Genomic DNA, 27260 nt, shown 5'->3' with positions numbered 1-27260 from the left:
GACCGCTCCCGCCGGAGCCGCCGCGAGCAGGGCAGCGCTACCTCTGCGGGAAAGCTGCTCCTCCAAATTCGTTTCCCCGCCCTAGAAGAACCCCCTTTTTCTTCCCGCTTCACACCCCACAAGCCGCTCCCATCCCTCCCTGCCTCCCGTCGCCCCAACAACGCCGCCGCCGCCGCCGCCGCCTTGGACAGCACCGCCCCCGCGCCGGACGCTGAGCCGAGATGGCGCCGCCCCCGCGCCCGCCCGGCTCCGGGGGCCTGGCGGGAGCCCCGCCCGTTCCAGCGCCAGCTCCCGTTCCACCGCCAGCGGCCGGGCCGCGAGCGCGCTCCTCCCGCAGGATCCGCTGCGGCTGCTTCCCTTCCGAGGCGGGCGACAGCAGCGCCCTTGCCCGCCGAGCAGCCGGCGGGGCTGCGCCGCTCCCAGCGCCGAGTGGCGGTCCCGGCGCCCCCGCACCGGGACCGGATCCAGGACCAGCGCCGGAGCTGGCGGCATAGGCGCTCCGGCCCCGGCCAGCGCCGCCCGGCAGAGCCAGCAGGGGAGAGGCTGCGGAGGGGACCCGAGTATTGTGCGAGCCTGCATGGGCACGGCGCGGGGGCGCGGCTGCGGGGCTCCCCCGAGCTTCTCGCTCCCTTGCCGGCATCGCCTGTAGCCGGGAGGCGCCGCGCCGGGGCATGAGGGATGCTTTTGTGCGCGGCGGCGGGCGCAGCAGCGGGTAGCGGCGGCTGCGGTTGCGGGGCAGGTCGGTCGCCGCGCTCACCCGCAGCCCTCCCGGCGAGCGGGGCCGGGCGCGATGCTGAATTAGGCGGCCGGAGCCCTTGCGAGCGCGGGGGGCAGGCGTAGCAGCCCGTAGCGGAGAGCCGGGAGGGGCGGGCGGGCAGGCAGCTCCCTCCCCATGGCGAGCAACCGGAGCATCGAGCTGGAGCACTTCGAGGAGCGGGACAAGCGGCAGCAGCGCTCCGGGCCGCGGCGCGGCGGCTCCGGGTCGGGCGGCGGCGCGGGGCCGAGGGGCAATGGGCTGGTGCCCAGCCCGGCGCACAGCGCGCACTGCAGCCTCTACCGGACCCGCACCCTGCAGGCGCTCAGCTCGGAGAAGAAGGCGCGCAAAGCCCGCTTCTACCGCAACGGGGACAGGTACTTCAAGGGCTTGGTGTACGCCATCTCCCCCGACCGCTTCCGCTCCTTCGACGCCCTCCTGGTGGAGCTCACTCGCTCCCTGTCGGACAACGTGAACCTGCCCCAAGGGGTCCGCACCATCTACACCATCGATGGCAGCAAGAAGCTCACCAGCCTGGACGAGCTCGTGGAAGGTGAGGGGGCATGGCAAAGTCCGGCAAGAGGCGGCCGTGGGACGTGGTGGTGGGATGCAGGCGCTCCCTGGGCTGAGCTTTCTTGTCGCTGCCTGGATCAAAGCTGAGATGGTGCCTTGTTGAAAATTGGCAGCCACAGAGCCCTTGTGGGCAAGCGGCATGGGTTGCCCACTCCTCTGAGGGGCAGTAGGCCTCGTTTTCCCAGTGTGGACCATCTTCTTCTCCAGTGACCCCAAAAAGTGCTGTCTTCATATGCAGGAGTTGACTCCGGTGGTAGTTAAGCAGCAGGTGCCCTTTTCATCTGCAAGAATTGTAGTAAAGTTCTTGGCTACCTTCCATTTGTAAGAGAGGGACATCCTGTAATTTAATTCTCTAAGTGTCATTGTTGACTCATAGTGGCTTAAGCTTTCAGACGGAAAGCCCCAGTGCTGTGAAAAAGGTATTTACACCCTACCACATATTAAAACTAACAGGTGTAAAGTCCTATTTTCAAATGTGATCAGAGTCCATGTTAATAGAGGGAATTACCTACCTTGTCTGGCTTTCAAAAGCATGTTATAGAATTCGGTGTGTTTCAGAATTGTTCCTTAGTAGCTTTTGATAATGGAACTTAGCTGATAAGGTTATGTAGACCTTGCAAATCTGATCAGAGCAGCACTTGATTGTCTCAAAATGGGGCCAGAAGTACTGTTTTCAGAATGGAACATATTCCCTTTGTTTGTAAAGAATAATAATTCTTGGAATGAGGATCAGAATTCCCCAGTGTTTTCACATGAATTCTTAAAATACAGTTTAAGCTCAGCATTACATGCTTTTCAAATGCGTTGGTTATGTTGTGCACACTATGAGGTTCACAATCAGTTTACACTTGATGGTTGTCCTCAGGTATTTAATACATCAGCCACTGCAGTCTTTGACCCAGTGACTCTGTATGCCAGGTGTAGCTGATTTGCATTAATGAAGAAATAAGATTTGTAGGCCTTCTAATGCCTCCTGCTTATTAGTATTTCAGCTGTGTATCCTTTAAGCTTTGATTTAGAAACTTCCCTTCTCAAAGCAATGCTGAATCACACCTGGAGAACTTGATGGGAAAGGGAACCTGAAGACCTTTTTATGATCCATCAGCAAAGGCACTGGAAGATAGGGACCAGCCACTCCACAACATGGAAGAGAAAGGGAGAGCTTACAGCATTGCTGTATCAAGTGGTTTCCCTCAAAAAGGATACACGTGAAAGTGCATTTCATAATAGTAACAGTGCCTGAGGACTTTCCCCATTATCTGATCTATCATAAGGCTGTTCCACAATGAAAACAGAAGAAATGTGAAATGATTGCATAGTGAAATGGTGACCCTGTGGTGATAACAGAAATAAATATTTTTTTTTCATGATTTGGTGGTTAATATAAACATATCTAACAAAAAATATGAGTGGCTGAAGTGGTGATGGTAATGAAAGGAAATGAAATAGAAAATTGGATAAACTAGTGACAACTTGGCGTGACTTTTGAAATGTTGCAGCAGAAATGATACCAAGCCTTTCATGACAACGTTATTTGCTGGTCAACAGTATAAATACAGTGTATACTCTCACAACACTAAGTTAATTGAAAGCAAAACTTACTTGTTTTCAGATATTTATTGAAAGCATAACCTTTGTCATGTCTCTTCACTGGAAGAATAAATGTCAGAATCGAAATGCCATGTCCATGCTTTCTCAATGAAATAAAAATGGAGAAAAAAGAGTCCCAATTCCTTAGCCATCTATCCATGACCAATACAACTTTCATGAACCTTAAGAAAATCCTGTAGCATCATAATTGGATTACTATGTTCTCCCATTAACCTGCTAAAAATTTCACCAGTGTAAGTCTAATGACCACACAGAGACAGGAAAGTATATACAGAAAGGAAAGCAAACAAGTAGTGATTCCATCATTCCTTGAGCTCTTTGCCAACTGTTTTGTTTTTGAGAGGCTGGAAAGGGTTTGGTTTGTTTTTATTTTCTTTATTTCTTGCAGTTACAGCACAGCAGGCTTGAATTTCTGCTCTAGAATAAATACTTGAACATAGGTGTTATCCTAAAGCTTGAACTGCAGTAGCACCAGAAGTAGTTTTGAATGGTGTTTTGCTGTATTGCTTTTTAGTTTTTCCAGAAAGGAAAAAAATGTTAAAGTGCTGTAGTGTGTGCCAGCTACAGGCTGAACACCAGAGGGAACAGGGCTGTGTGACGCAATACCTCACTGACTGGTCAGGTGGCACATTATCAGTGTTGTTGAACTGGGACATGGGGTCTCAGGTTCAGTAGTGGCAGATCTATGAAGTGAGCAGAGGGTAAGCACTCAGCAATCCTTGCCAAGCCAACAAGATCTGCATTAAACCTCCCTCAGCTCAAGCTTGTGGGTGTAGCTCTAGAATATTGGTGTGCCCCAGTGCAGGCAAGCTCTGTAAGGCTCATTTGCCATTTATCAGGCTAGTATCTGTCAGGGGTATAAATGCTGGCAAGATCAAATTCTGTATCATAATAATTCAAACTACCTGAATTGAGTCACTGTTCAATGTTTTTGGAGATTGGGTAGATTTGGCAATCTGTTATACTGTTATCAGTTTGAGAAAAAAAGCTAATGCATAGACATACTGAGGATATGAAATATTACCGTTATGGGATTAGTCAGTTAAAAATTTGACCAGATCATGTTTATTAGTCAAAAATAGAAGTTCCATTTTAAGCATATTGCTTTTCTTAACTGGATGTGACATTCAAAAAAGCATGTTCTGCTGGACCAGCCTTAGGCAAATATAATTTATATTCCCAGCCCCTGTAGATTGGGAAACATTATGGCTCATGAATTTGACAGTGTTCACAATCTTGGAAAGGGAGGAGGGAAGAATTTCATTGTCTGCTCCTGATCTGTTTGAGCAGGCAGATCCAAAGAGAGAATGAGGTTTGGGACTATTAGAACATTCTTATGATTTTCTTTCTTTCAACTTTACTCTCAGACATTACGTTACTGTTTATTTTAGAATGGGAGATTCCATGTGTAATTTTAGATTTGCCCTTCATTAGCAAAAATGAAATAGTAGATGGATTATTATTTTCTGTCAAAGTTAATTATTTGTCTATATCCTTCTGTTTTCTTTTAAAAAGCAGGCTTCCTAAAGCACAATACAATGGTAATAGAACAATGTAGGTTTTTAGTCCTTGGTAATGTGTTTTATGTGAATGTCAGTCATTGTTCTGTCTCACTATCCGTTGTTTTTGTTGTCCTGTTAGTGGAAAGACACAGGGAATCTTGATTGTAAAGGTCTGCTACAAAGTTGGGAGTTACTGTTGGATTTTGGTAGAGGAAACTAAGTGTAGACTCTATTCCTGGCAAGAAAAGTTGTGTTGATTTTGCATGTGATAGGGAATATTTCACGTTCCCTAGGTAGGAAGCATTGCTAAGAGTCTTTGTTCTTCCTATGACAATGCTTAATTAATACAGTCCTGTATAAAATGTCAGTAGTTTTGCCTGCACAGTTGTGCACACAATCAACAGGGATCTGTAGGCAAATCTTTGGGCAGGAGGTGGGATCAATCTGAGCAGGGCAGTCCTTATGCATGGCTAGGACATGGAGTACAGGGCAATATCTGATTTATAGAAATGAGCTCTACCTCACTAATACAGAGTAAGAGAATGTTTTTGGAACGAGACAGTGAACAATCCAAGTTTTTACTGCCTTAGATCATTGTTGTTGTTACTGCATATTACATTTTAATCCTGCATAAGTAGCTGTGATTTTAGTTGATGTGCACTGTTATATTAGGTCAAGAATATATTTTCTCTTGTCAGGGCAAGCAGATTTTAACACCAAGAAGGCAGTTTTTACTTTTGTTTCTTCCAGAAGGTATTAGTATCTTCCTGTGCTGAAGCCAAAAGCTGTAATGCGTTAAAAAAGAGGCAAATGAAGGGTAAAAAGGGAGGATAAAAGAAGGATTAAAAAAAAAGATTAAAAACATATGCTTCCAAATCTATGTTCAAATCATTGTAGTTAACCAGTTCTGGAGCAACGGGGTGTGGATGTGCACTACAGATGAAATTGTTGGTTAACTTCCCATCCAAGCAAAATAAAATAGTTCCACCACTGTGCATATCCTAGTTTCAGGGATGGGGGAAATGTAAGTTCCCTGAAAAGAGTTATTTACTTACTGTGGAGGAGGCACATGCTATTAGGTGGGTTTGATACCAGGTGGCATTGACTGTCTTTTGAAAGCTTTTAACCTGCCTGAGCAGGGGGTTGAACCTCCAGAGGTTCTTTTCAACCTCAGCTGTTCTGTGATTCCGTGAAAGCCTGTAGGAAGCTGTCATCTGAACCTCTTGTCTAAATAAAGTCAAAAGAAAAGTAGTAGCAGTTAGTCATCTGCTAAAATTCTGGGTTGTCATCCCAGGTTTTAAAAAGTGCATGGGGAACTTCAGATGCTGTAGATGAGGAAAGATCGTGATTTATACAGGGTTATTGGAGGTGATGTGAAAGTGTGTTGTAGGAAACTGATGAGGAGGGAAGTTGCTCAAAGAAAGGAAGGAAAGAGAAATGTAAATAACCTAATCCTTCATAAAAGGGGTTGTTTTATTTTTAGATCAGTCATTTTATACATGCCGTAAATATACTGTTCTGGAATTCTGCTTGACTTTGTGTTACAGAACACAAAGAGGGTACTCTGCTGTGTTTCCTGAAGTTAGATAGTGGATGAGTTTTTAAGTAAGCAAAACAGTATTTAGGCAACTGAGGATCTATGGCTTATGGTTAGTCAGACTGACCTATGTAGTCTTGTTTTCTCTTTTATCCATTCTCTGTGTTCATCATCTGTTTTTTCCTGTTGTGAGGGAATAGTACGTGTTATGTTTAGAATGTTAGCTCTCTGAAACTGGATAGTGTGCTTAAACTGTATACACAGCACACAAAGGCCTTGCTTCATGGATAGTGTATCTGGTTATTAATGTAGTACAGCTAAATTATTTAGAGGCAGGTTGTGTTTCCTTGTTAATAGACAATGTTTCATGTCTTCTAGTTGATTTTCTTATGTTAATAAGACTTAGAGAATCAGAAGTAGACTTATTTCATTTGTTGATTATTTTGTGACCCAAAGTATCAGCAGATGTTACTCCTTTTAAGTGAGCATATACTCTCTTTGTGGAATTTTTGGTGGTAGCAGGATTTCTTCGTGGAAGAACTGGCACTTTTAGATTGCTTGGGTACTGTCACAAAGCATCTGATGGATGGCACACACACTCTGAAATTAAAATGTGAACTTATAAGGAGGTTTCCTACTTCTGCCAAAACTGCTCTGCAGCCTGGTTAAGCTTTCTGCTGTAAAATAGTTTACTGGGCCAAGAGCCCCAGATGTAACCTACGTCTGTAATTCTTGCATTTTTTTCCCCTGCATTTAAATAAAAAGAAGAAAGCATAGCCTAATAGATCTTTCTGCTTCATTAGTCTATAGTTTACTTCTTTACCTGCACATCTCAATGTAATACTAGTAAGTAAGCTTGTGATCTGGCCTAAAACTTAGGGAGCTCATTCATGTTAATGCTAATGTTGTAAGCTAAAGACATAGTATTTATTTTCAGTAATGTAACTGCTGTGACTAGGTGCTAGTTAAAGCTAGTATGCATTCGCTTTAAAATCTTTCAAAATTTTAAGTGGAAAGTGGGCTTCAAACCATAAAACTGACCATATTGAAGTCAGCAATGTAAATATTTGAGGTATTTGTTTATGCCTCTCTTTGGAGTTGTGTCAGCTTTCTAGGGCTGGTAGAGGTACAACTGAAAAAAAAAACAAACAACCCCACAACCTGATCAAAATGTCACTGAAGTCACAGAAAAGATTTTCTTTGTATTTGGGATGATACGTATTTAGGTTAGACACATGAAAAATCTCATTCAAGGCAGTCAGTGAAATAGTCAAACTTATTTATGTGATTTTTTAACTGTAAAGGTGTCTATTATTTGTTAACAATATTTTATATCAATTTGCTTGGTTTAAACACTTCCCCTCCAAAAGAAGTACTGTGTGTTATATTTTACAAATACTGGTTTTCTGGAAGATTGTGCAGATTATCAAAAGTGTGTATTTATACATGAGTTCATGCCAGCCAGATTTAAAATTAGGTCATACATTAAAGCTGTGAGCAAATATTGTTTATAATATTGCACTTTCAGGTTTTTACCTACAAAATATAATGTAAAAGAGAGGTAATACTTTTACAAATGATTTAGTGTTTCTTCCAAACAAACATATATAGAAATGCATTTTCTGCTTTGGACGATGACTAAAATAATTTAAACAATAGGACAAGGTTCAAAAATTAGTGCTTACTTACTGAGGGGTGGTGTTTTCCCAGGCATCTTGAGTGCACCATTCTGTAGGAAAGTTTCCTGTCATTAACTTTATATGTGTGATTTAAATTACCCCTGCCATTTTTTTATTTCTGTTGAATAATCACTTGTAGGCCCCTGTTAAACCAAACAAATCAATGTTTACCTTATTCCTAGAAAACCATTTTTTATTCAGAGAGAAGCAATTGGCTTCCTAATCGTATTCCATTTCTTTCTTCTTTTGGTATTTTGCAAGATTTTCAGTAGAACTTAGAAACTGCAGGTGAAGTCCTGGCGGTGGTGAAGTCATTAGAAGTTTAAGTAGTAATTTCAGTTGCGTAAAAACTTCATCCTTTGTCTTTTTCTTAAGTCATGAACCAAGCAGTGAATGTGTTTTCTCACTTACAGTCCTTGCTCTAGTTCTGCCATATGTGCCTGCCTTGCACGTGTAGTAGTAAAATCTGTTTTCCATGTAAAACCTGTGTCACTAAGCTTATTTATATGACTGGCAGGTGTGGGATTTAAAACACTTACTAAACAATCTGTAATGTACTACAGATCTCATGTAATTAGGCATTCCTGTGTCTGCCAATTGTAGGAAATCTAACAATCCATTTTGCCAGATTTTTCTCCGCTTTTAAGCTAAAATAGTTTGTGCTTCAACTTAAAGGTTGGCTAAATGCAATTGCAGCAAATAATTTGATACTCATTATTTTAAGGTATTACACTGTTTTAAGTTGAAAGGACTTCCTGGGTTTTGTTTTCCAGGAAAGATGAAATCATGGCCTCTGCTTAAAGGAAAAGAAATAGCAATAAAAAAATGCAGATTTTTTTCTACATTGCAACCTATTGAGATAATCAAGAAATTATTCATGTATCAAGCAAAGGAACTAGTAGAAGTCAAAGAGTTTTACATTATTTTAGAGAAATAAAGATCCTTTTGGATTAATATTGACCAAAAATTTTGTAACAGGTCAATGTCTACTGTCCCAGAGGGTGTTGTAGTACAGCTGTGACAGATAGATCACATTCCATGATAGTAAAAAGATACTCCTTTTATGATTATGAGTCCATAAAAAACAAAGCCAGCATAGCATATTGAAACTCTTCTATGGTAAATCCCCTAGCAAAGGGACCCATACTTCTTTATTTAAAACAATTAATTTATTTCAAGTTTGAGAACCTGTTTCTGAATAGCTTTAATTCTGATTTTTTTTTTTTTTACTTCGTTAATTTAAACTTCAGCCCTGAGGTTTAACTTTGATATATCTTGTGTGCATTTGTTGGAGTTTTTGTGATTTGGTTTTGTTTTTTTTTAATGGCCTTGGAATTGTATTGTTTCTGAGTTGGAAAGGATAATTCTGAACATGCTCAATGATAGTCAGTTTTGAGGTATTTTGTAGAATTTATTTAAAACTCTTTTGCAGACACCTGGGTAGGCTGTACTGAAGAGGTTACTCTGAAGTGAAAGGTGACTTCATGTGCTGAAACTGATGTAAAGTCTTTAAGATGCTATGGGCACTCAGCACATTTAGAGATGTATTTGCAGGTATAGGATGCTGTCAGGTTTATTTATGTATAAATTATTATCAGAGTATGATTGAATATTGCCAAAGTCTTATACAGCTCAATAAACTTCAAAGCAAGTGCTCAGGGACTTTACATGGTTGAATGTCTGATATCAAGCATCCAGAGTAATTATTAAACTACCTTCTGTTCATTTAAATAATAATTGGCATTCTTAACAAACACACAAACACAAAACCAAATCACTCACTAGGTGCATCCATAAAAAGTTTAGTGTGTAATCATGGAAAAGAAGTGTCCTGAGATTTTGTGCTGGTTTTGACTGCGATAGAGTTAACTTTTTTCCTAGTAGCTAGTATGGGCAATGTTTTGGATTTGTGCTGGAAACGGTGTGGATAACACATGGATGTTTTTGTTATTGCTGAGCAATGCTTACACAGAGCCATGGCCTTTTCTGCTTCTCACACCATCCCAGCAGTGGGTCGGCTCAGGGGAAATGAATTTGGGAGGGGATACAACTGGGACAGCTGACCCGAGGGATATTCCAGACCATGTAACTTCGTGCTCAGCCTGTAAATCTGGGGTAAGAAGAAGGAAGAGGGGTAATGTTTGGAGTTACAGTTACAGTGTTTGTCTTCCCAAGTCACTGTTATGCATGATGGAGCCCGGCTTTCCTGGAGGTGGCTGCATGCTTGCCTGCCCATGGGAGGGGGTGAATGAACTCCTTGTTTTACTTTGCTTGCATGCATGGCTTTTGCTTTACCTATTAAACTGTCTCTATTTCAATCTCTGAGTTTTATTTTACCCTTCTGATTTCCTCTCTTTCATCCCACGGAGAGGAGTGAGTGAGCAGCTGTAATGCTTAGTTGCCATCTGGGGTTAAGCCCTACCGGGGTTCTATGCCATACAGTAAAGTAGTTGCAGAGGGGAGAACAACACAATGACCAGTAGGTATAATTAGGAAGTCAATTGGCATGAATTAGAACTACCAGCTTCTTTGAGGTGCTGCTTATTTGGCAGCACTGTGTTTAGAGAAAGACAGCTTCATGGCTTGTTAGAAACTGTTCCGAAAACAAGTGTAGCCTTTTGAATCTAGTGGATGTAGTGGAGGAAACCTTTGCTTTCTATTGCAGCTGAGCTGCTGTAGCAAAACTTGAATATCTCATGCTGTTTTGCAGTAACATGATAGATGAGCGAAAGAGCTGTCTGAAGAGAACTACCTAGCGTGCAACTCTGGGGCAGCATAGGCTTCTAGATCACCACAGTCTTTACAAAGCTGTGTGAAGCTTGGGGTTTTTTGTTCCCCTTTACTTGTAAATTAGTGCTAGTGTGCACGCAGCATGCAAGCTGCTATTCAAGGGGTTTATGGGCTGAAAACATGTTCTCTTGGCTAATTTTTTGGGGAAAGAGGAGTCTGGTTTTACCTGTATTGGTTTCTATTTTGTGCACCACTTGATCTATGAATATGAGGAGGAATGATGGGGATGAGTGAAGAGGAAGAATACAGGCAAGGCAGTGGCATCCACAGAACCTCACACCAAATTTTTTCTTAGCACCTTGGTGGAGTGCAGTCCTAGTGACATCTGTGGAGGCAGAACTGGCTGCCAGACTTTCCCAAACAAAGTCATTGTTCACTTGACTTCAGTGTAATCTGTGTTCTTTCAAATACAGCAAGTAGACTTTCAAGAAGGTTTAAATACAAGATAAATTAGAAAGCAGTGTAATTAGTTGGAAAAGGAATAGAAAGGTCTTTCAACTCACAGTAATTCTTCAAGACTTTGAAAGTAGTTTAGCATCTTGCTTTTAGAAAAAGCTATACAACTTCTAAGATAAATCAACTCTCCAAACTAGAGTTCAGAAAGTAAAAGTACTGTTTAAAGGTTTTCTAGTATGTATCTAAACATGAGTATACATTTTGTGACTCATACAATACTGTCCAATAGATGTATGTTTACTCTTGACTCATCTTGCTCTGTGTGTAAGAGATGAGTTTGGTTTGTTCCACCAGTGACCTTTAGCATGTAAGTTTAATCTTAGAACAGGCTAAGCTTTTTAAGATATAGGTAGTTCTTTTGACTGGAGGAGTGGTGTATTCTGTCAGTTTGGAATGCTTAACCTTTCATCCTTCTGGCGAAGCTTACCCTCTTTGAGGAAGTCTTGGGATGTCATTTGGTGAGACCCTGAGGATATGGTTTACATGAATAACCCATACTTAAAGATGTTCTTTGTCATGGTTTATATCTTGAATACTGCTGTCAGATGTTATGAGTTATGGTAAACAACAAGCAGCAGTTTGAAGAGAAAACTGCCTTTTTTTTTTTTTTTTTTTTTTTTTAAATTAGCTTCCAGCTTTGCGTTGTGTCAAGAAATGGAGAAAAGTAACCAGTGTGCATCATGATTGCTGCCATTAGTAATTTGATATGATGGTGTGCATTACTAGCCTGTGATAACATCTTTTTGTCCTCTGACCTCCCTTTTGTGACTTCAACAATGGAGACTGAATTAGATAAGAAATTAAAAATGGGAATGTCCTATTATACTGCTGTAGTCTCAAAGACTCATTTGTAACCTCAACAGGTGTTTGTAGGTCTAAAAATCCAGAAGTGAATATATTTCAACAGTGTATCTTTGGTAGAAGGGCAGTAAGTCCTGGTAAATTTATGTGTCTTTCAGGGTATGGATCTTGAGATGTTTGAATTTTATTCTGTTAAAAGTTGCTATTTTTAAGATAAACTCATATATGTGTGTACATACCTTGAAGTATATGACTGAGGAATATAAAGGGAAGGACCTGGATATTTGCTATAGGAAAATGCTCCTAACGTCATGTATTGTGAATTCAAGTAATTTAAGCACTTGCAGAATTACTCAGAATCCAAAAGAAACATGAAATATCTTCAACCTCCTCATTACCCCTTACTATTTGTTGTTTTAATTCTTAACCAGAGGTCTTTTGCAACCTGTTGAAACCACTCTATGAGAGTATTGTTTGGGTGGAAAGCTCTGATAATTTACAGTCCTTCTTTTAAAATGACCTGTAGTTGAAATACAGGAAAATGACTCCTGAAAAATTTGTTCGTTTGTTTTCAGATTGACAAAAAGTAGTTGCAAACCTCCTTAAATTGTGAAAATGTCATCTTCTTTTGCAGGTGAAAGTTATGTATGTGCATCCAATGAACCATATCGCAAAGTTGATTACACCAAGAATGTCAATCCGAACTGGTGTGTGAACATAAGGACTGGGTCCAGTCGATCCTTGACGTCTTTGACATCCACGAAGAGTGAAGTGAAGGAGAGTAAAGATTTCATTAAACCCAAATTAGTGACTGTTATTAGGAGTGGAGTAAAACCACGTAAAGCTGTGAGAATTCTGCTGAATAAGAAGACTGCTCACTCCTTTGAACAGGTCTTGAATGACATCACCGAAGCCATTAAGTTAGACTCTGGTGTAGTCAAGAGACTTTGTACTCTGGATGGAAAGCAGGTAGGAGAATAAACTGCTATGACCATCTCATAGCTGAGTTAATCTAACTGCTTTGTTTTCATAACTTGAGTTTTTCTTACTGTGTATGCTTTAACCTGCTTTTGAATAAGGACAGTTATAAAACATCAACTTTGAAAAATTGTTTTGAAATATTAATATATACAACAAAATTAGGATTGTTTATAATGCAAAATAAGTGGATCTTTATATTCTAAGTAGAAATAAACATATTTTTGTACCAACCCTGTTGCATTGCTAAAACAGTGCCTTTTGCTTTAGTAATGCAATTTATTTGAAATGTTTGAAAGAAAACTTGTTAAAATACCTATGTGTTCTCAGAAGCAGAGTCTTCTTTTCAGGCTACTAGATAGTGCTGACTAGTAGAAGAAAAATATTGATGATTCCTTCTATTTCACTTCCATAGATTACTACTCAGGTAGCAGTAACTGACGTGATCTGAGGTGTAGAATTTCATCTGAAATGAGTAATTCTGGGAGGGTGGTCACATCTCTGCAACTTTCCTTTTTGCATTTAGTTTTACCACTGCAAAAACACGCTACCATGATTAATGGTTCAGTAGGTCAGTATTCTCCTGCAGAAATACAGTGTGTCCCACAGAGTGTTGTGCTGCACCAATTTAAAGTGTCAGGGAAACATTTGCTGTTGGTCAGTCAGGTTAATGACTCAGCCCTTTGTGGAACAGGACTTTGATACTCGACACTTTTATTCAACACTGATGTGGAACTCTGACAGCATTGTGACTTTAGTAATAGAGCAACACAGGCTGCAAAGTAGATCCCATTTGTTATTGGGTACCTGAATTATACAGATATTTCTGTACACTTACATGCCTATATATTTGCATGAACTATTTGTAAAAGTTTCAGTTGTGTTCAGAAATGCAGGAATTTTTATTGTCAAGGCTTTTATAATGGTTGTAATCCTACAGACTACCTAAAAAACACCTTTTTGTGGTGCAGGCTGCTAGGAAATGTATTGCAGAACAAGTGCACTTAGATGACCTCAATATGAGAACTGTCTCTGTTTATGTTCTGTGTGCTTGGATACACTTCTTATAATTAAATACATGAAAAGAATAACTTCTGGATTTTAGTATTAAATGTAGCAAGGTAAATGCATCACTGAGGCTGTTGACTTCAGTATTTGGTGGCAGCACTATAATATGGTCTTTAGTTCTTCTAATAGGTTTGATTTTAAATGAGGTTTGTTAACACTACTTCATAAGACAGAATCCTTCCTAGGAACATCTGAAACGTTTTTTCAGTCATGTTTAATTTAATTCATAATAAAATGGTTTTGAGGATATTTATTATGCAGGAGTTAATCTCTTCTGGCCATGAAGTCCTCTGTTACTGTCTTGGATGAGATGCTTTTAATCTTCTCAAACGAGTCAGGAAAGGAGACTCAGTTCACATTCACCTCTTCTTTTGCATTGTTAATGCAGTAGAAATTAACTGATCTGCATTGATGTCGAAGATGCAGTAGTGCATCAGAGAACAATAAAAGTAATTAACATTAAATCTCGCATACACTGCTTGCGTGTTACCATCATTCATGGTGGATAATGGCTGTCTTCAGTCCATGGTGAGAATGACCAATCACTGGGAATGCACCAAAATGAAATTCCTTATTGCTGCAGTACCTCCTCCTTTGCTTTCTGTGGTAAAGGCAATGATCCAACTTGGACTGCAGATGTAGAAGTGTTCTCAAGCAGGATTGAGAAATCCCTAGTTCTCACTGGGAACAGCCTGCAGATAGCTGTTCCTTACAGCTGACTCTCTGTGCAAACATTTTCAGCGGCAGCAGTAGTAGTAGTAGTGAATAAATGTGGAGATCTCCCTTTCATTTGGAAGAAAGGACTTTTGCTTTACTGTAGACTTTGGGAAGGAGCCTTTTGCTTGTACAACCATAGTGAAATCATGTTTTAAGTGGTCATGAAATGTAGTGCCCCAGAGAGACCTATGGCTTTAAACACCCTTTCAAAAAAGCCTTCCAGTCCAAATCTAGGAAGATGGAGAGTTCTGGGTTTTTTTGTTTGTTTGTTTCTTTTTCCCCAAAGTGAAGGACTGACCCCAGTTTGAGGTAATAGTTGTTTTTTTTTTTTTTTTTTATTTGTTTGTTCATTGCTGGTATATGTAGAGGTTGCTGCCCAAGGGCTTTTTCGGGTTTGGCACGTAAATAGTTGCTTTGCTGCTAATTACCAATTGGTGGAAATTTCTGAGCCTATTTTCTCTAATGTAGTAATTGCTTATTCTTCTAAATGTGCTAGAGAGGCAGATCTTTTATGTTTGTTGTAGTGTTGGCACAGCTTGAAAGGCAACCATTAAAAAAAAGGCATTTTGTAAATGGCTATGTTCCTGTAAATGTAGCTCTTGTGTTCTCATGGGTTTGACTTTTTTCTTTTCCCTACTCCTTCATGTTTTTATCTCTGTGGAAATCCCTTTTTTTTTTTTTTTTTTTTTTTGTAGAGAACAAATTTAGGTTGTATTTTCTGTTTAATACAAAATTGATGCTGAAATTCAGGTGTTTAAAACACGCACATATAAAATTCATGTCCTTTTATTAGAGAAATGTGTTGTTCTGTTAACTTATGGGGTGATTTTGTATTCCAGTAGAAGTATTTGACATGTGTAGTAAGAAATGATAATGAAATCAGTGAATCTATGAAGAGGTCTTTCTAAGCAGTACAACAGAAAGGATGTCCTCAAAATAGTTTTTATTTACGCTTCTGAATTCATTAATCTTGAGTATAGCAACATCTTGATGATAATAGTGACACAGAGAATAACATCCGAGTTGGATGTTTTCCTTGCTTATTGTGTGTGAAGACAGACAATTATCTAGCTTTTAATTGTAAGATTTTATATTTACAAGGTTTCCTTTTATCTTCAGTTTCAACATGCTGTAACTTATTAGTTACATAGTGCTTTGTAGCCTCAAGTACAGACTTATTTTTTAACTGTGTTGATGCAAGGCTGACTTTTAACTTTCAAGCTATTGAGGAACCAACTTCTTTTACCTCTCAAGACTTTTTATGGTTTCTATGTAAGGAAAAATACTTCTGATAAAGTAACTAGGCTTTAAGCTTGCAGTGCAGGCTTCTGCTATTCCAGTCTTTGTGCTTTTGACATTGAGGTTTGCCTAATATATTTGCTTGACCGAAGTGTTTTCCTTACTTGGCTGCGTTTTTCCTGGAATCTGTCACTATCCTACTGTGAAGCAAGGACACTCAGACTGAACCTTCTCCAGTTGGGAAGTTAACTCTTTGCTAACCCTGAAGAGAATGGAGGGCTTCTTTCTTGCTAAACAAGCGTCAAGCTTCAGTCATGGCAAAGTGTGGGGTAGCAACTTATTGGTAAGCTACCTGCACTGTTTGTTTAAAAGCATTAATTGTATTGGGGGAGGGATAGGGGAATTTCCTGTGAGAAGATCACAAAAAACCATGCAGAACTCTGAAGCATGTGTTATTTGACACACAATAGAAAATTAAATTTTCACACTTTTTAGGCTTGCAGTGTGTTGCAGTTTGAAGGCTTAATAGCCATAACAAAATTGAAAAGGTGGACTAGCCACCTCTTCTGTTCTCCATTCCCAAAACAGTGAGAATGCACTACAGATTATCGTTAGTTTGAAGGACTTTTTGGTGGGTCATAGGTATGATGTTGGCTGTCTCTGAAACGAAAAGCTCCCCAATTTTCTGTTAATGAAGTTTTTTTATAAACTGCTAATGAAAACTAGTTTGGTAACTGAAGAAAGTAGATACTACATTTAGATGTATTTATCAGGCTCATCATGCTCTCTTCCCAGTAATTTTTTTTATTTTTCACTGGGAGATTTGAAAATTCTTAGTCGAGAGGATAGCTTCTATACACTGAATCTTGTATTTGCTTTGCAGTTAACATGCCCATCATAGAGAGCAGAAACCAAAACAAGGGATGAGCAGGAGAGATTTCATTTTTTAGTATAACAGATATTCCCCATATTCTTAATTCAGTTCTTTTGGCACATAACCTTCAGTCATTCAGATCTGTAAATTTCCACTAAATTCCAGTATTTTTACTGCAGTCTTAATCTCAGTGAGATCTGACTGTATAGTACTGAGACAAATTTTAGAACGTGTGAATTTTGGTTTTCTCAGTTTTGCAGTTTTGTATGTGAAGTCATATAGTATGAGATGATTTTTAAAAAATAGTTTTATTACAGTTAACTAAGCATTTTTAGCAAATATTTCCTTTTAGTTCAATTCTCTCCTACCTAAGGAGAAGGTTCCTTAAGAAACCAGGCTCTAGGAGTTAAATGTACTTTTTTTTTTTAGTCTTATATCATTTAATTGTCCTGTTACATCACTGATATCTCATTGCAGGCTAAGAAACAACTGTAATAGAAATTTGCCTCAGTGTTAGCAGGTATTATTTGTAGTTGGAAGCTGCTAAAGCCAAAACAGTTTTTATCTTGCATCTCAGGCTCTAACCTAGGCAGGCACTGTAGAAATGTCTTGGAAATCACACAGATTTGAGTTTCTGCTGCGGGCAATTTTGCAGGAATATAGAAATCTCCAGCTTCTTTTGCAGTTCTAGTTCTATTGAAATTTAACATACCATTTTAAGCTGAAATTTTGCATTAATCTGCATGTATGAAGGGAAGAAATGCTTAAGCCCTTGCATATCTTGCAACTTTTGAAAGGCTTATGTATTGTTAGAGGAAAGTCAGTGGCAGCTGCAAAGAGAGCAATTCTCTGCATTGCAGATCCCACAGAAAGTTGGCATTTTTGGGCAAGGAGTCTTTCCTTATTACTGCGTGACAAATAGTAAAACATCTTGTGGAAATGAAACCAGAAGTTATATTTAGATTGTCTTTAAAGAGAGAGACAAAGGGAAGGAAACAATGGTGGCTACTTCCTTGTTTCTGAAGTAAGCTTTTGGATGCTGTCTTTTCTTATCAGTCAGCTAGGAAAGCATGGTCCAGAAAATGCATTACTTACTGCACAGTTAGGATGGTGTTGTTTTGAGTGCTTATTGATGATTCACTGCTAAACTGGAATTTCATATTGAGTAGGGGTCAATGAATTTGCTTCTATGCCAGTCTGTAAATGACTTGGAAGATGGAACGGAGGATATTCTTAATAAATACAAAGAACACACAAAACAGATGAGCTACAGAAAACCTGGACAACAGAAGATTAGAATAATCTTGGCAAGATGCAGAAATAGCATAGGATAAAGAAGGTTGAGTAATTTTACACTCACTGCTTATTAAAAATGCAGATAGGAAATGTGGTAAAGGATCGCAGGTGAAGATGAATTAATGGTGTCACTGGTCAATGCACAGGAGAGGAAAGCCAACATCCATACGGAACTTACAGTCATAGTGCCCACTTTGCCCTGTCCTACTCAATGCAATGAGACCAGCCAGAGGCAGCTTTAGAAAATTCAGAAAAGAGAAAAAAGATTTAAGAAAACATATTCTATGAATAAAGATTGAAGGAAATGGGATTGCTTAGACTATAGGAAGATAATCAACAAGCTTTTTTTTTTTTTTTTTTTGAATGAACAAGAAAAAAAACCTGGCAACAAAAAGAAAATTACTTCTGTGACTTCCCTGTGTATAGAAAAAGAAAGTATTACTGCTGAGATCAAATCCTGTGGAACTCTGTACTAAATAATCACAGTAAAATTAGGAGTAATGAAGAGGAGAGTTTGCAGATTTATTTTTTGAGCAGATAACTGGAGCTTAAGTCTCTAAGGTTTCTCAAAACTGATTGTTTTAGGGTGTTTTTGGTAACTGAAGGTCATCTACTACTTTGAAAGAGCTGTTAAGCTAAAGTAACAAAAATCTGAATACCTGTTAATAATAAAGTGTGCACATCCCACAGAATTCAAACAGCAGGGTTTACAGTTAGAGTAAGTTTTATCCTAGGTCTAGCACGCCTCTTCTCATGTTTGATGTGAAACGTGATTTAAGGGAAGTTGGGCCTGTGCTAGAGGATAGAATTGTTTCAGAGAACAACTCTGTTTAGTCAGTGTGGGATACAAATCTTGCAAGTCTTACTGAAAACAAAGGCTCCAAAGTGGCTCCAATCTTGAGGAAGTCTGTATGGCAGGAAATGAATTCATCCATGGACACTGCTACATGGTATTTTTGTTCAGACTTTCAGTCGGTATGCTCGGAACTGGAAACTAAAGTTATTTATTGCTGGAAGAAAGGAGGAAATAGCATACTTAAGCAGTGGAGATAATTTTGGCCTCTGTTTGTGGACAGAGATATTCCCATCTGTAGTTATTTATGGAAGGAAGTGTTTATCTGAAACTAACCTGAAATTAACCATGGCCTGTCCTAGTTGAAGCAATTTGAAAAATACCCTAAACGTGAAAATATAGAAATCTTTTTCTGGGTACATACCTCATCATGGAATACTTTCTAAAGTATTTTCATTACACACAGCAGTGCAAAGGCCCCAGGAATTTAATGTGGGGGTTACGATTTAGCCTAGAGAGTATCTACAATTTTTGCTTTAGTTGTCAGAGGATCACATTACCAGTCCAATTACAATTTTAAGGAAAAAAGAAAATGCAAAATGGTAAGTTTCGTTTCAAAACAGCAAAATTATGATGCTTAAGGTGCTACGGAAAAAGGATTAAAAAAGCAACAGAACCTTGAACGTCTAGTGAGTCATCTCAGGAGAGTGTGTTAAACTGGAAGTGAGCAATAATGCTGAGAAAGCTCTTCAGCTTTGTTGCATATGCAAGAAATAAAGGTCATGCCATGTGAAACAGCCACAGTCTAGCACTGGAAAAATTGGCTCTCTGGAACAAAGGTCTTTAGAATTTGTCACAGCGGGGGAAACCCTGGGTCTTATTCTTACTTTCTGGAGATCAATAACCCAGAGTACAGTACAGATAGACTAGAGAATGTATCTCTTTCCTTCCCACGGGGATGCATAATTCTAGCTTCAGGGATGTGGTGTAATGTTGCTGGGAATGTAATGGCTGGTGTCTACTAGGTGTGAGTTTAATCTTTTTCAGTGAGGTGTGGTTTAGATATGTAATTAGCAATACCCATTGTCATCAGACTAACAGGTTGGTGAAGTGTGATGTTAAAATAATAGAGTATTTCTAAAAATGAATGTAAAATCAGACCCTGGTGTGAAGTCAACACTTTTAAATTAGACCATGGCAACTGAAAAAATTTGCTGATATTTTAGCTAACGGCAAGCATGTGTGTCCTGTTAAAAGTGACATCCAACTTGCTGGAGTCTTTGTGGATCTATAGAGAGGATAAATCCTGCTGGGATTTCAGTTTTTGTCTGTGCACACCAAGAGCTGACAGCGCTTAATAAAAATGACATGCTGCACAGTGTGGGAAACAATCACTGCAAAAACAGCGGTGTCACCAGTGGTAGCGTCGTATCTTTGTTGATGTATGATTACAATAATTTTAGTGATGGGTTACAGAAATGGTGTGTGTAGCTCTTGGAATAAAAGAGCGGTATGCCGTCATTGTCTGCCATCTGCCATGCTAAAGATTGAATCACATGACTTGGAAACTAAACCTTGGGAATTTGTTATGTCCCGCTGAGCCTGGCCATTAACAGATAATTAGTCTGGTAAAAATCTTTTGAATTCATTCTGCAGCTGTCATATGCCAGATTAGGATTTGTGTCACAGGTTCCTCATTACTTTAAGATCTTGGAAATTTTTTTTCCTGTAATTAAATTACCCTATGTTACTTCAGTAAACAGTTGTTATATTATAATATTACAACATGCAAATTTTCTTTAAGGAACCTGTTACATCTTAAAACTATTTACCAATCACATTTGAAAAATTATCAAGGTTGAATTTTCTCCATTCCTGTTCATAATGGAGTCTTTAAGCAGACTTTCTAGTTTTAAGATTTGTATTCCAGGTTGTCAGGTTGATGGACCAATAGTTTCTTCTTGCTTGACAATCTGTAATCAGATTGTCAACATCTCTTAAGTCCACTGAAGCAAAAATGCTGAAATCTTAAAATATGAACTTTTATATTTGTGCCATCAATTTATTGTGGAAGAGAACGTCATTTATTAATGGCAAGAAACATGAAACAGAGTGTCAGAGAGAGGAGAGAGACTATTCATCTTTAATGTTTAAAATTTTGCTAACTGATTAATGGGCAGTGAGCCTTTAAGCACAGTAGCCTTGAAGACTCTAAAATAATAGTGAAGTAAGAGCAACATAAGCCAACTTTTAAAAGGGAAGAGCTGCCCAGCACTTAAATGGGACAGTGACCCTGTTTACAGCTTGCAGTTTGTAAGCTTTGCATAGGAAGGAGTGATAACTCAGTGTTTTCATTGTAGGCAGTGAAAATCAGTGTTCTTACAGTACTTCTCTTGTTCACAGAACCAACAGCCATTTTTTCTGTTGTGGAAATACACGATCTGTGCCCCGTTCTTAAATGTTTATTTTGTTCATATTGTTTATTTGGTATTTTGTTTATTGATACATGGCACACTATATCTCCGTAATCATGAAAGGCTTTTTAGAGAAACAAAAGTATTTCAGAAGAAAGCAAAAATAATAGAACATAACTCATAAACTAAGTGGGAAGTTGGACTTTTGAGTTAGTAGGTTTGGCATTTCTTGGCTTTGCCCGTCTTAACGCAGTTAGTACTTACTTAGGGAGTTATGGGTAAAATTATTAGAAATTAGACCAGTTAGCTAAGAGAAACAAAGATGATTATAACTTAAAAAGTATCAAACAGCCAGAATCCTCTTTGTAAGTGCCTTCTGAAGGTGCCATTTTCTTGTATGTGGAAACTTGCAGTTTCTCTTCTAGAGAAATGAAGGGTCTGATTGATTTAGTACAAATAAAACTGAACAAGAGAGATTCAAGCATGGGAGATAAGCATGCCTTATTCTCCCTGTATTTTGCAAGTGACCCAGTAACACAGACACTTAGAATATGCTCGTGTGGTTGTACAGGCATACATTTGGAAATGTCTTGGATACTGGAAAGTGTTCTGCCTGGATTTGCAAAGAGAACACACTGGTGTACTTGACATCTGACTCAAAAATAAATCTCTGTAAACAAAATTCATATACCACAGTTGGCTTTATATGAGTGTGAGAGGAAACATGGCACGGTGAAGTTTCCTAGTAGCCAAGAATTCTGGTCAGTTCTCATTGTGGCTGACATTTATGCCTCAAAGGGAAAAGTATTCTCTACATTTCCCTGGAACCTGGCAGGTTAAGCAGGGAAATCTGTCTCCTGCAGATACCTATGCAAGGTCTGTCACAACAGATTAGTGTGGGAAAAAATTACATACTAGAGCATATTTCTGTTACTTACTTTAATATATACTTGTAAATTTTAGAATATGTTCCATTTTTACTTAAAGCAAAATGGATATTGTAAACTCATGAAATCTAAGAGGATGAAGCTCTGTATTTTGTCCTCCTTGGTCTTCATATGCAAACAATACTATTTCCTGCAGTTTTAGTATCAGAGTGGCTGTTGTTGTAGACAAGGAGTTACCTCAGTCCTTGAAGTCTGTCACCTGCTTAAGAGCACACTTCTAGCTTAAGCACTAATCTTCCTTTTCCTGACAGGGATTTGCTCTTGCTTCTGGGCTGACGTACATAATCGGATGTGTGAGAACCTCATAGCTGTCTTCTGTCACACATTATCAAGAAACCCGTGAGAGAAGGTGCAGTCCAAGATGCAAAGCTGTTTTTTGAGAAGTTTTTAGGGTCTGAGAAGGCTTTGAGTACTCTTAGAACTAATAATTATTATACAGATTTGGATGTAGTTTTTAGCGAGAACAAGTAGAAGAACAGTGATGTACTTTGTAAACTCAATGTTCAGTAGTACCTCTGTGACAGGGGAGAGGAAAAACCCTTCTGAAATTATGTTGTTGGCTGTCTGAACTGTTAGTGAGGGGTTTTTCATTCTTTTTACTCCCCATACACATTACAGAAATAATGGGTGAATTCCCAGCTATTTGTACTTTTACTGAGGTACCTTGATTGGAGAGAGAACAGCCAGAGCCCAGTGCCATCCAGCTGCATTTCTTTCTCTGCTTTACTCCTCCTTAATCCTTGTATAAGTACTACTCAGTCAAGGTATGCAAAGCTACTCTGCTGCTTGCATATTAGTGGTAAAAACCACCGCAGGGATTTTTATCAACTTGGAACCCAGCATGCCTCCAGAATGATGAGGAACTCCAAACCTATTAATAGCTAGGCCTCCAAGATTCTTACTTCACGCTCACACTGTAGGAAACATTCTTATGTCACATCCTAGACCTTCTTTCTTCATCTGTTGTGAGGCAGATGCAAGTCTGATAATGTCTAAATGCTTTTCTAAATTGAAAACTTTCAATTCAATTGTTTATCAATTCAATTCAAAAAGTTTACCCATATTGCTTAAATAAGGATTCTTAACTAAGTAGTAAAAGCAGCTTTCATTCCATTAGCCCCGTCAGCAGGACTGGGACTGGAGGGCATTGTGTCTTTATCAAAAACCTCCCTGAAGAGAGGAAATGGAATAGTCCATGGTATTATCCTATAGAAAACATTGCTGTCATGTAGAAGATAGTTGGTATGTACTCTTCTGGTTACAAAAGATAAATTATAATTTAAAAAGTCAACTGGTAAACTAAGGAAAATGACATGCATACCTGCTCTGGCTGTTCTCAAGTGTTTGGACACAGATGCTCAGTGCACGTTGAGTTATGTTTTTCTGGACAGTGCAAAAACTGTGAGAATAGGGTATTTTTTCAAAATATGAGGCCCCAGTGTTTCACCCTTTCCAAGCTTGCAGCGTGTATCTGAAATGGCTTCCAAATCTTTTCATGTGGGTTGTGTTTTGTTTTTTTTCTTCTCCCCCTTCATCTGTGGCGGAGTTTATTGGTGAAATTCTCTTGGAATCACATCTGCATTCAAGGCAAAATATGCCTGTCATCTGGTATGTTTGGCTGATAGTTAGAAGCAGAGCTATCTTTTAAATGGAATTTTTTGCTTTTCCCAAAGTTTTTTCAAAATTGTAATCTCTGTGTTTTTTCCTTCTCTTCAAAGCCAATGGGAATTGATACAGATCCTGTCAACAGGACAGGATGTATTGTGAAAATTATCATTGCTCTGAGCAACAATTCTTAGTTGCTGTAAGTGTTGGGGAAGGATAGGGGGGAAAACTAGGTTCTAATATTTTCACATGCAGACCCAACTGTGAATCCTTGTTAGTAGACTGAAAAGAATTACAACACTTTCTCATTTTTATGATGGAAAAAAAGGGTTATGTGAGGTTCAAAACTGACTTGGAACTGAATTAAAAGAACCTTGTCAGGTGTGACATGAGGAATAAATATTAATACCTCTTTTGTAAATTGACTTTGTTAGGGATGAGTCTTGAAGTTAGAGGCTGTTTTTAAAGTCATTTTTTCCTCAGTGTTTTATATATCCATATATAATTAGTCTCAAAATGTTTTAGATGATTCATGTTCCTTCATACCATGAGTCATTTTTAGTCTGACTAGCATACTCAAAAATTTTTATTTTTAGCTAAGGGCTGCATATTCTGTATGACACCTGAATGTTTGTGTGAGGACCTTATCTGTAAACTGTCCTCAGTTGTCAGGGAACAAGTTATAATTCTGTCTTATTTTATAGAAGTACTCTTTTAAATTGTCATTTGCTATAATAGAAAGGTCAGGTTTTCTGTGAAATGGAATATTAACAAGGAAACTCTTATTCTAATAGTGTATTACCAGGTTTCACTGAGAAAAGTTACTGAGTAGAATTCTTCACTATATATATATATGCACTTGAGTTTGTGTATTTTGTTAAATACATAAATGAAATTGATATCAGAATTTGTATCCTCAAAACTACAGAAAATTTTTTTAATAGAAAGTGTAGTTGAAAGAGGTTGTTCATTTCAAGTATTCCACTAGACTAGATTCTTTGGTTAAATCTGACTGACAGTTCCTAGAATTTGATATGTTAGGTTGTGCTTCAAATTTGTGAACTTATGAGCACATTTCAACTATTTTAAAATTAAATACTCAAGTCAAAGTTAAAGTTCTGAGAAACTGATTTTCAAAAATACCTGCATGTTTTCACTCGTGCATAGATATGCTTGTAGTATGTAGCACTTGACGAGCAATTAATTTGTAAAACGGTGATAATAAAATTGCTGGTTGCAAATTACTTATTGTCCATCACCTCTTGAACAGAAACTTCCTATCTGCCTTCTTCTAACTCATGGTGACCCATCTCCATCACCGCTCTGTTGGGATTCAATATACATTAGTTTTGCTTGTTTTCCTTCAACTATTGTAGCGTTATTATTATTATTGTTATTATATTAAGACAGCCTTGGAAATCCCTGAAGTGATTTCATTCTAAATATGACATGGGTTCTTATATCCCACTTCCCCCTTTTTTCTTGTCCTTTCAGTGATGCTGGTGTGTACTAGGGAAGGTATGTAAATCAATGCATCTTTGGGCAAGGTGTTGTACATATGAGTTTGAGGGATTAATTTGTTTGCTTCCACACTCACTCTCTTTGCCCTCTTTCCAACGTAAAAGGATGGAGTGTCCACAGCTTTTTGTGTGTGTGTGTGTGTGTGTGTATTTGTTGTAAGTGCTTTTTTGTTTCATTCCTGGTGATAATACACAGAGAGACAGGTGTAACATTTAACAAGCTCTAAAATCACATCAATGTAATCATGACTGCATACTCTCTAAATTTTAATAGTGCATCGTGACTTCATTCAGAGTGATGGTATGGGCTTTTTATAAATAACATCAAAATGACTTGACTGAGAAGTTTTACTTGCCTTTTCTCCTCCCTCTCTTGCAGTCTTTCATGCAGTGTGGAACGAATTGTAGTAAAGTAAAAAAAAAAAAAAAAAAAGTAAAAAACCTGACTTTGTAAGCTGGTGGTACCAAGATGTTGCTGGCCTTTTTGTTGTTGTTACAGTAAAGTATAGAGTAATTATCTTTTGATGGTAAACCACTATGAATTTTTGTCTGTGGATGTAGTAAAAGCTATTTAGAACACTGTATTGGAAGAATAATTAATCTTGCAACTTGATGAAAAATATTTCTTGGATTTTAGTTGATGAAATATTGAAGCTTCAAACCACTCAAATTAGGTAAATATAACCTCCCTACACAGGTAATTTTGTCAAATGAAGACTGCTTTTAAACTGAATGTAATTCAGTTTAAAAACAGTCTTTAAAGTTTTACTTTCTTTTGGCTGAATTTGACACAAGCTTGATGGTAGTAAATGATGAGTAATTGTGCTTCCCAGGAATGGTGGACATTGGAGGGACCATCATGAAGTAACTGAAATGCACTTTTGTGGTGTTTTTTTAAAAGAATGTCACCAGACAGTTTAAGAAAAAGCTGATGCAGCATCTGCCACTTCATGCTGGCAGACAATAAATCCCCACAGAGGATTTCTGAATTCATTTGCTTTGGATATAAGGAGTTTACAGTGACACACAATAAGTATGGCCTTTAGTCTACTTAACTGGAATAGACTTAAGTAAAAGTCTTAATTTTAAAAGATTTTATTTTAAAAGTACCTATGAAATTGCGAATTTTGATAGAACAAGTTAATATTTACCATGAAATTTCGGAGTTGGTAAATGACTGGAATAACTTCTAAAGTGCATGACCGAGAGGGTGGCACAGTTCAGAGACTGAGGGTAGATATATTTGCATATATCCTATGAGGCATATTAGAATTATTATGGTTTACTTTTTTAACTTCTGTACTTGCTAAAAAGCATAAAATATCTTCTCATTATAAAAATGTTTTTAAACTTTTGCTCCTCCCATCTTTACTGACATACGCATGTTTTAAATAGTGTTATTTTCATAGCTGTTATAGTCTTAAATTTTTTTGGTTTTCTATTCTTGTTGAGTCTTAATGCTTTTTTCTTCGCTGAACATACTACTGGCAGTAGTAACTTGCTGATGCACCGGGCAATACCTAAACGTTCATGGGGTCTGGGTGTAAACTTAAACTTGTGTTGACAGTACTTAATGAAACGTGAAGCATAGTAAGAGTAACTGTGTACAGGGGGAGATTGCACTTCTGTTGTGAGTTGTTTTGTAAGTGGTTTTCATTTTTTAAGCCTACTGCTTTTAGTGTTATCCTAAGCACTACAAATAAGTTAACTGAATCAGAGAAAAGAATCTTCCCAGGAGGACTAAGAACTTTGAATGAACTTGATTTTCACCCTGGAGGCATTTCATGCTGTATCTTTTAGAGTGTTCTCCAGATAGACTTTCGGGAATATCCATACTAGTAGATACTGAATTGAGGAAACTCAACATAAGTCCAGAGAATCTGTTGCTCACTTACAGCTCTGAGATGTCATGTTTTGTTTGATCAGGGTTTTAACTACTATAAAGGAATCATAAAAATGAGTTCTAGACTTTAATGCAGCTCCGAGGAAAGTTATATTCAGTTCTTGCAGGATGGTTGAGTTCCTTTGTGTTTATTAATAGTTCTCCCTCCTTTAAAGACACCATTGTGTGACTACCATTTATTAAACGTAAATACTTGTGTAAAA

The 27260-nt window shown here is 38.5% G+C and overlaps 1 protein-coding gene across 8 annotated transcripts in view; it reads left to right on the top strand.

The window, feature by feature from the left end:
* The first annotated feature begins 747 nt into the window (after positions 1-747).
* The window catches only part of DCLK2 (doublecortin like kinase 2), an 82637-nt gene continuing 56124 nt past the window's right edge, over positions 748-27260 (top strand). For all 8 annotated transcript variants that reach the window (XR_007630243.1, XR_007630242.1, XR_007630241.1 and 5 more), the window contains exons 1-2: positions 748-1307; positions 12338-12672. Coding sequence is in view for 5 of the 8 variants with exons in the window: in XM_050327281.1 (XP_050183238.1) it covers positions 893-1307; positions 12338-12672 (750 nt within the window). In the remaining 3 variants the exon portion in view is untranslated. The remainder of the gene's footprint in view (positions 1308-12337; positions 12673-27260) is intronic.

This window comes from Myiozetetes cayanensis, unplaced genomic scaffold (genome assembly GCF_022539395.1).
Source record: "Myiozetetes cayanensis isolate MyiCay16 unplaced genomic scaffold, myiCay2020 scf33, whole genome shotgun sequence".
NCBI lineage: Eukaryota > Metazoa > Chordata > Aves > Passeriformes > Tyrannidae > Myiozetetes > Myiozetetes cayanensis.
This window is presented reverse-complemented; position numbering and strand designations above follow the sequence as displayed.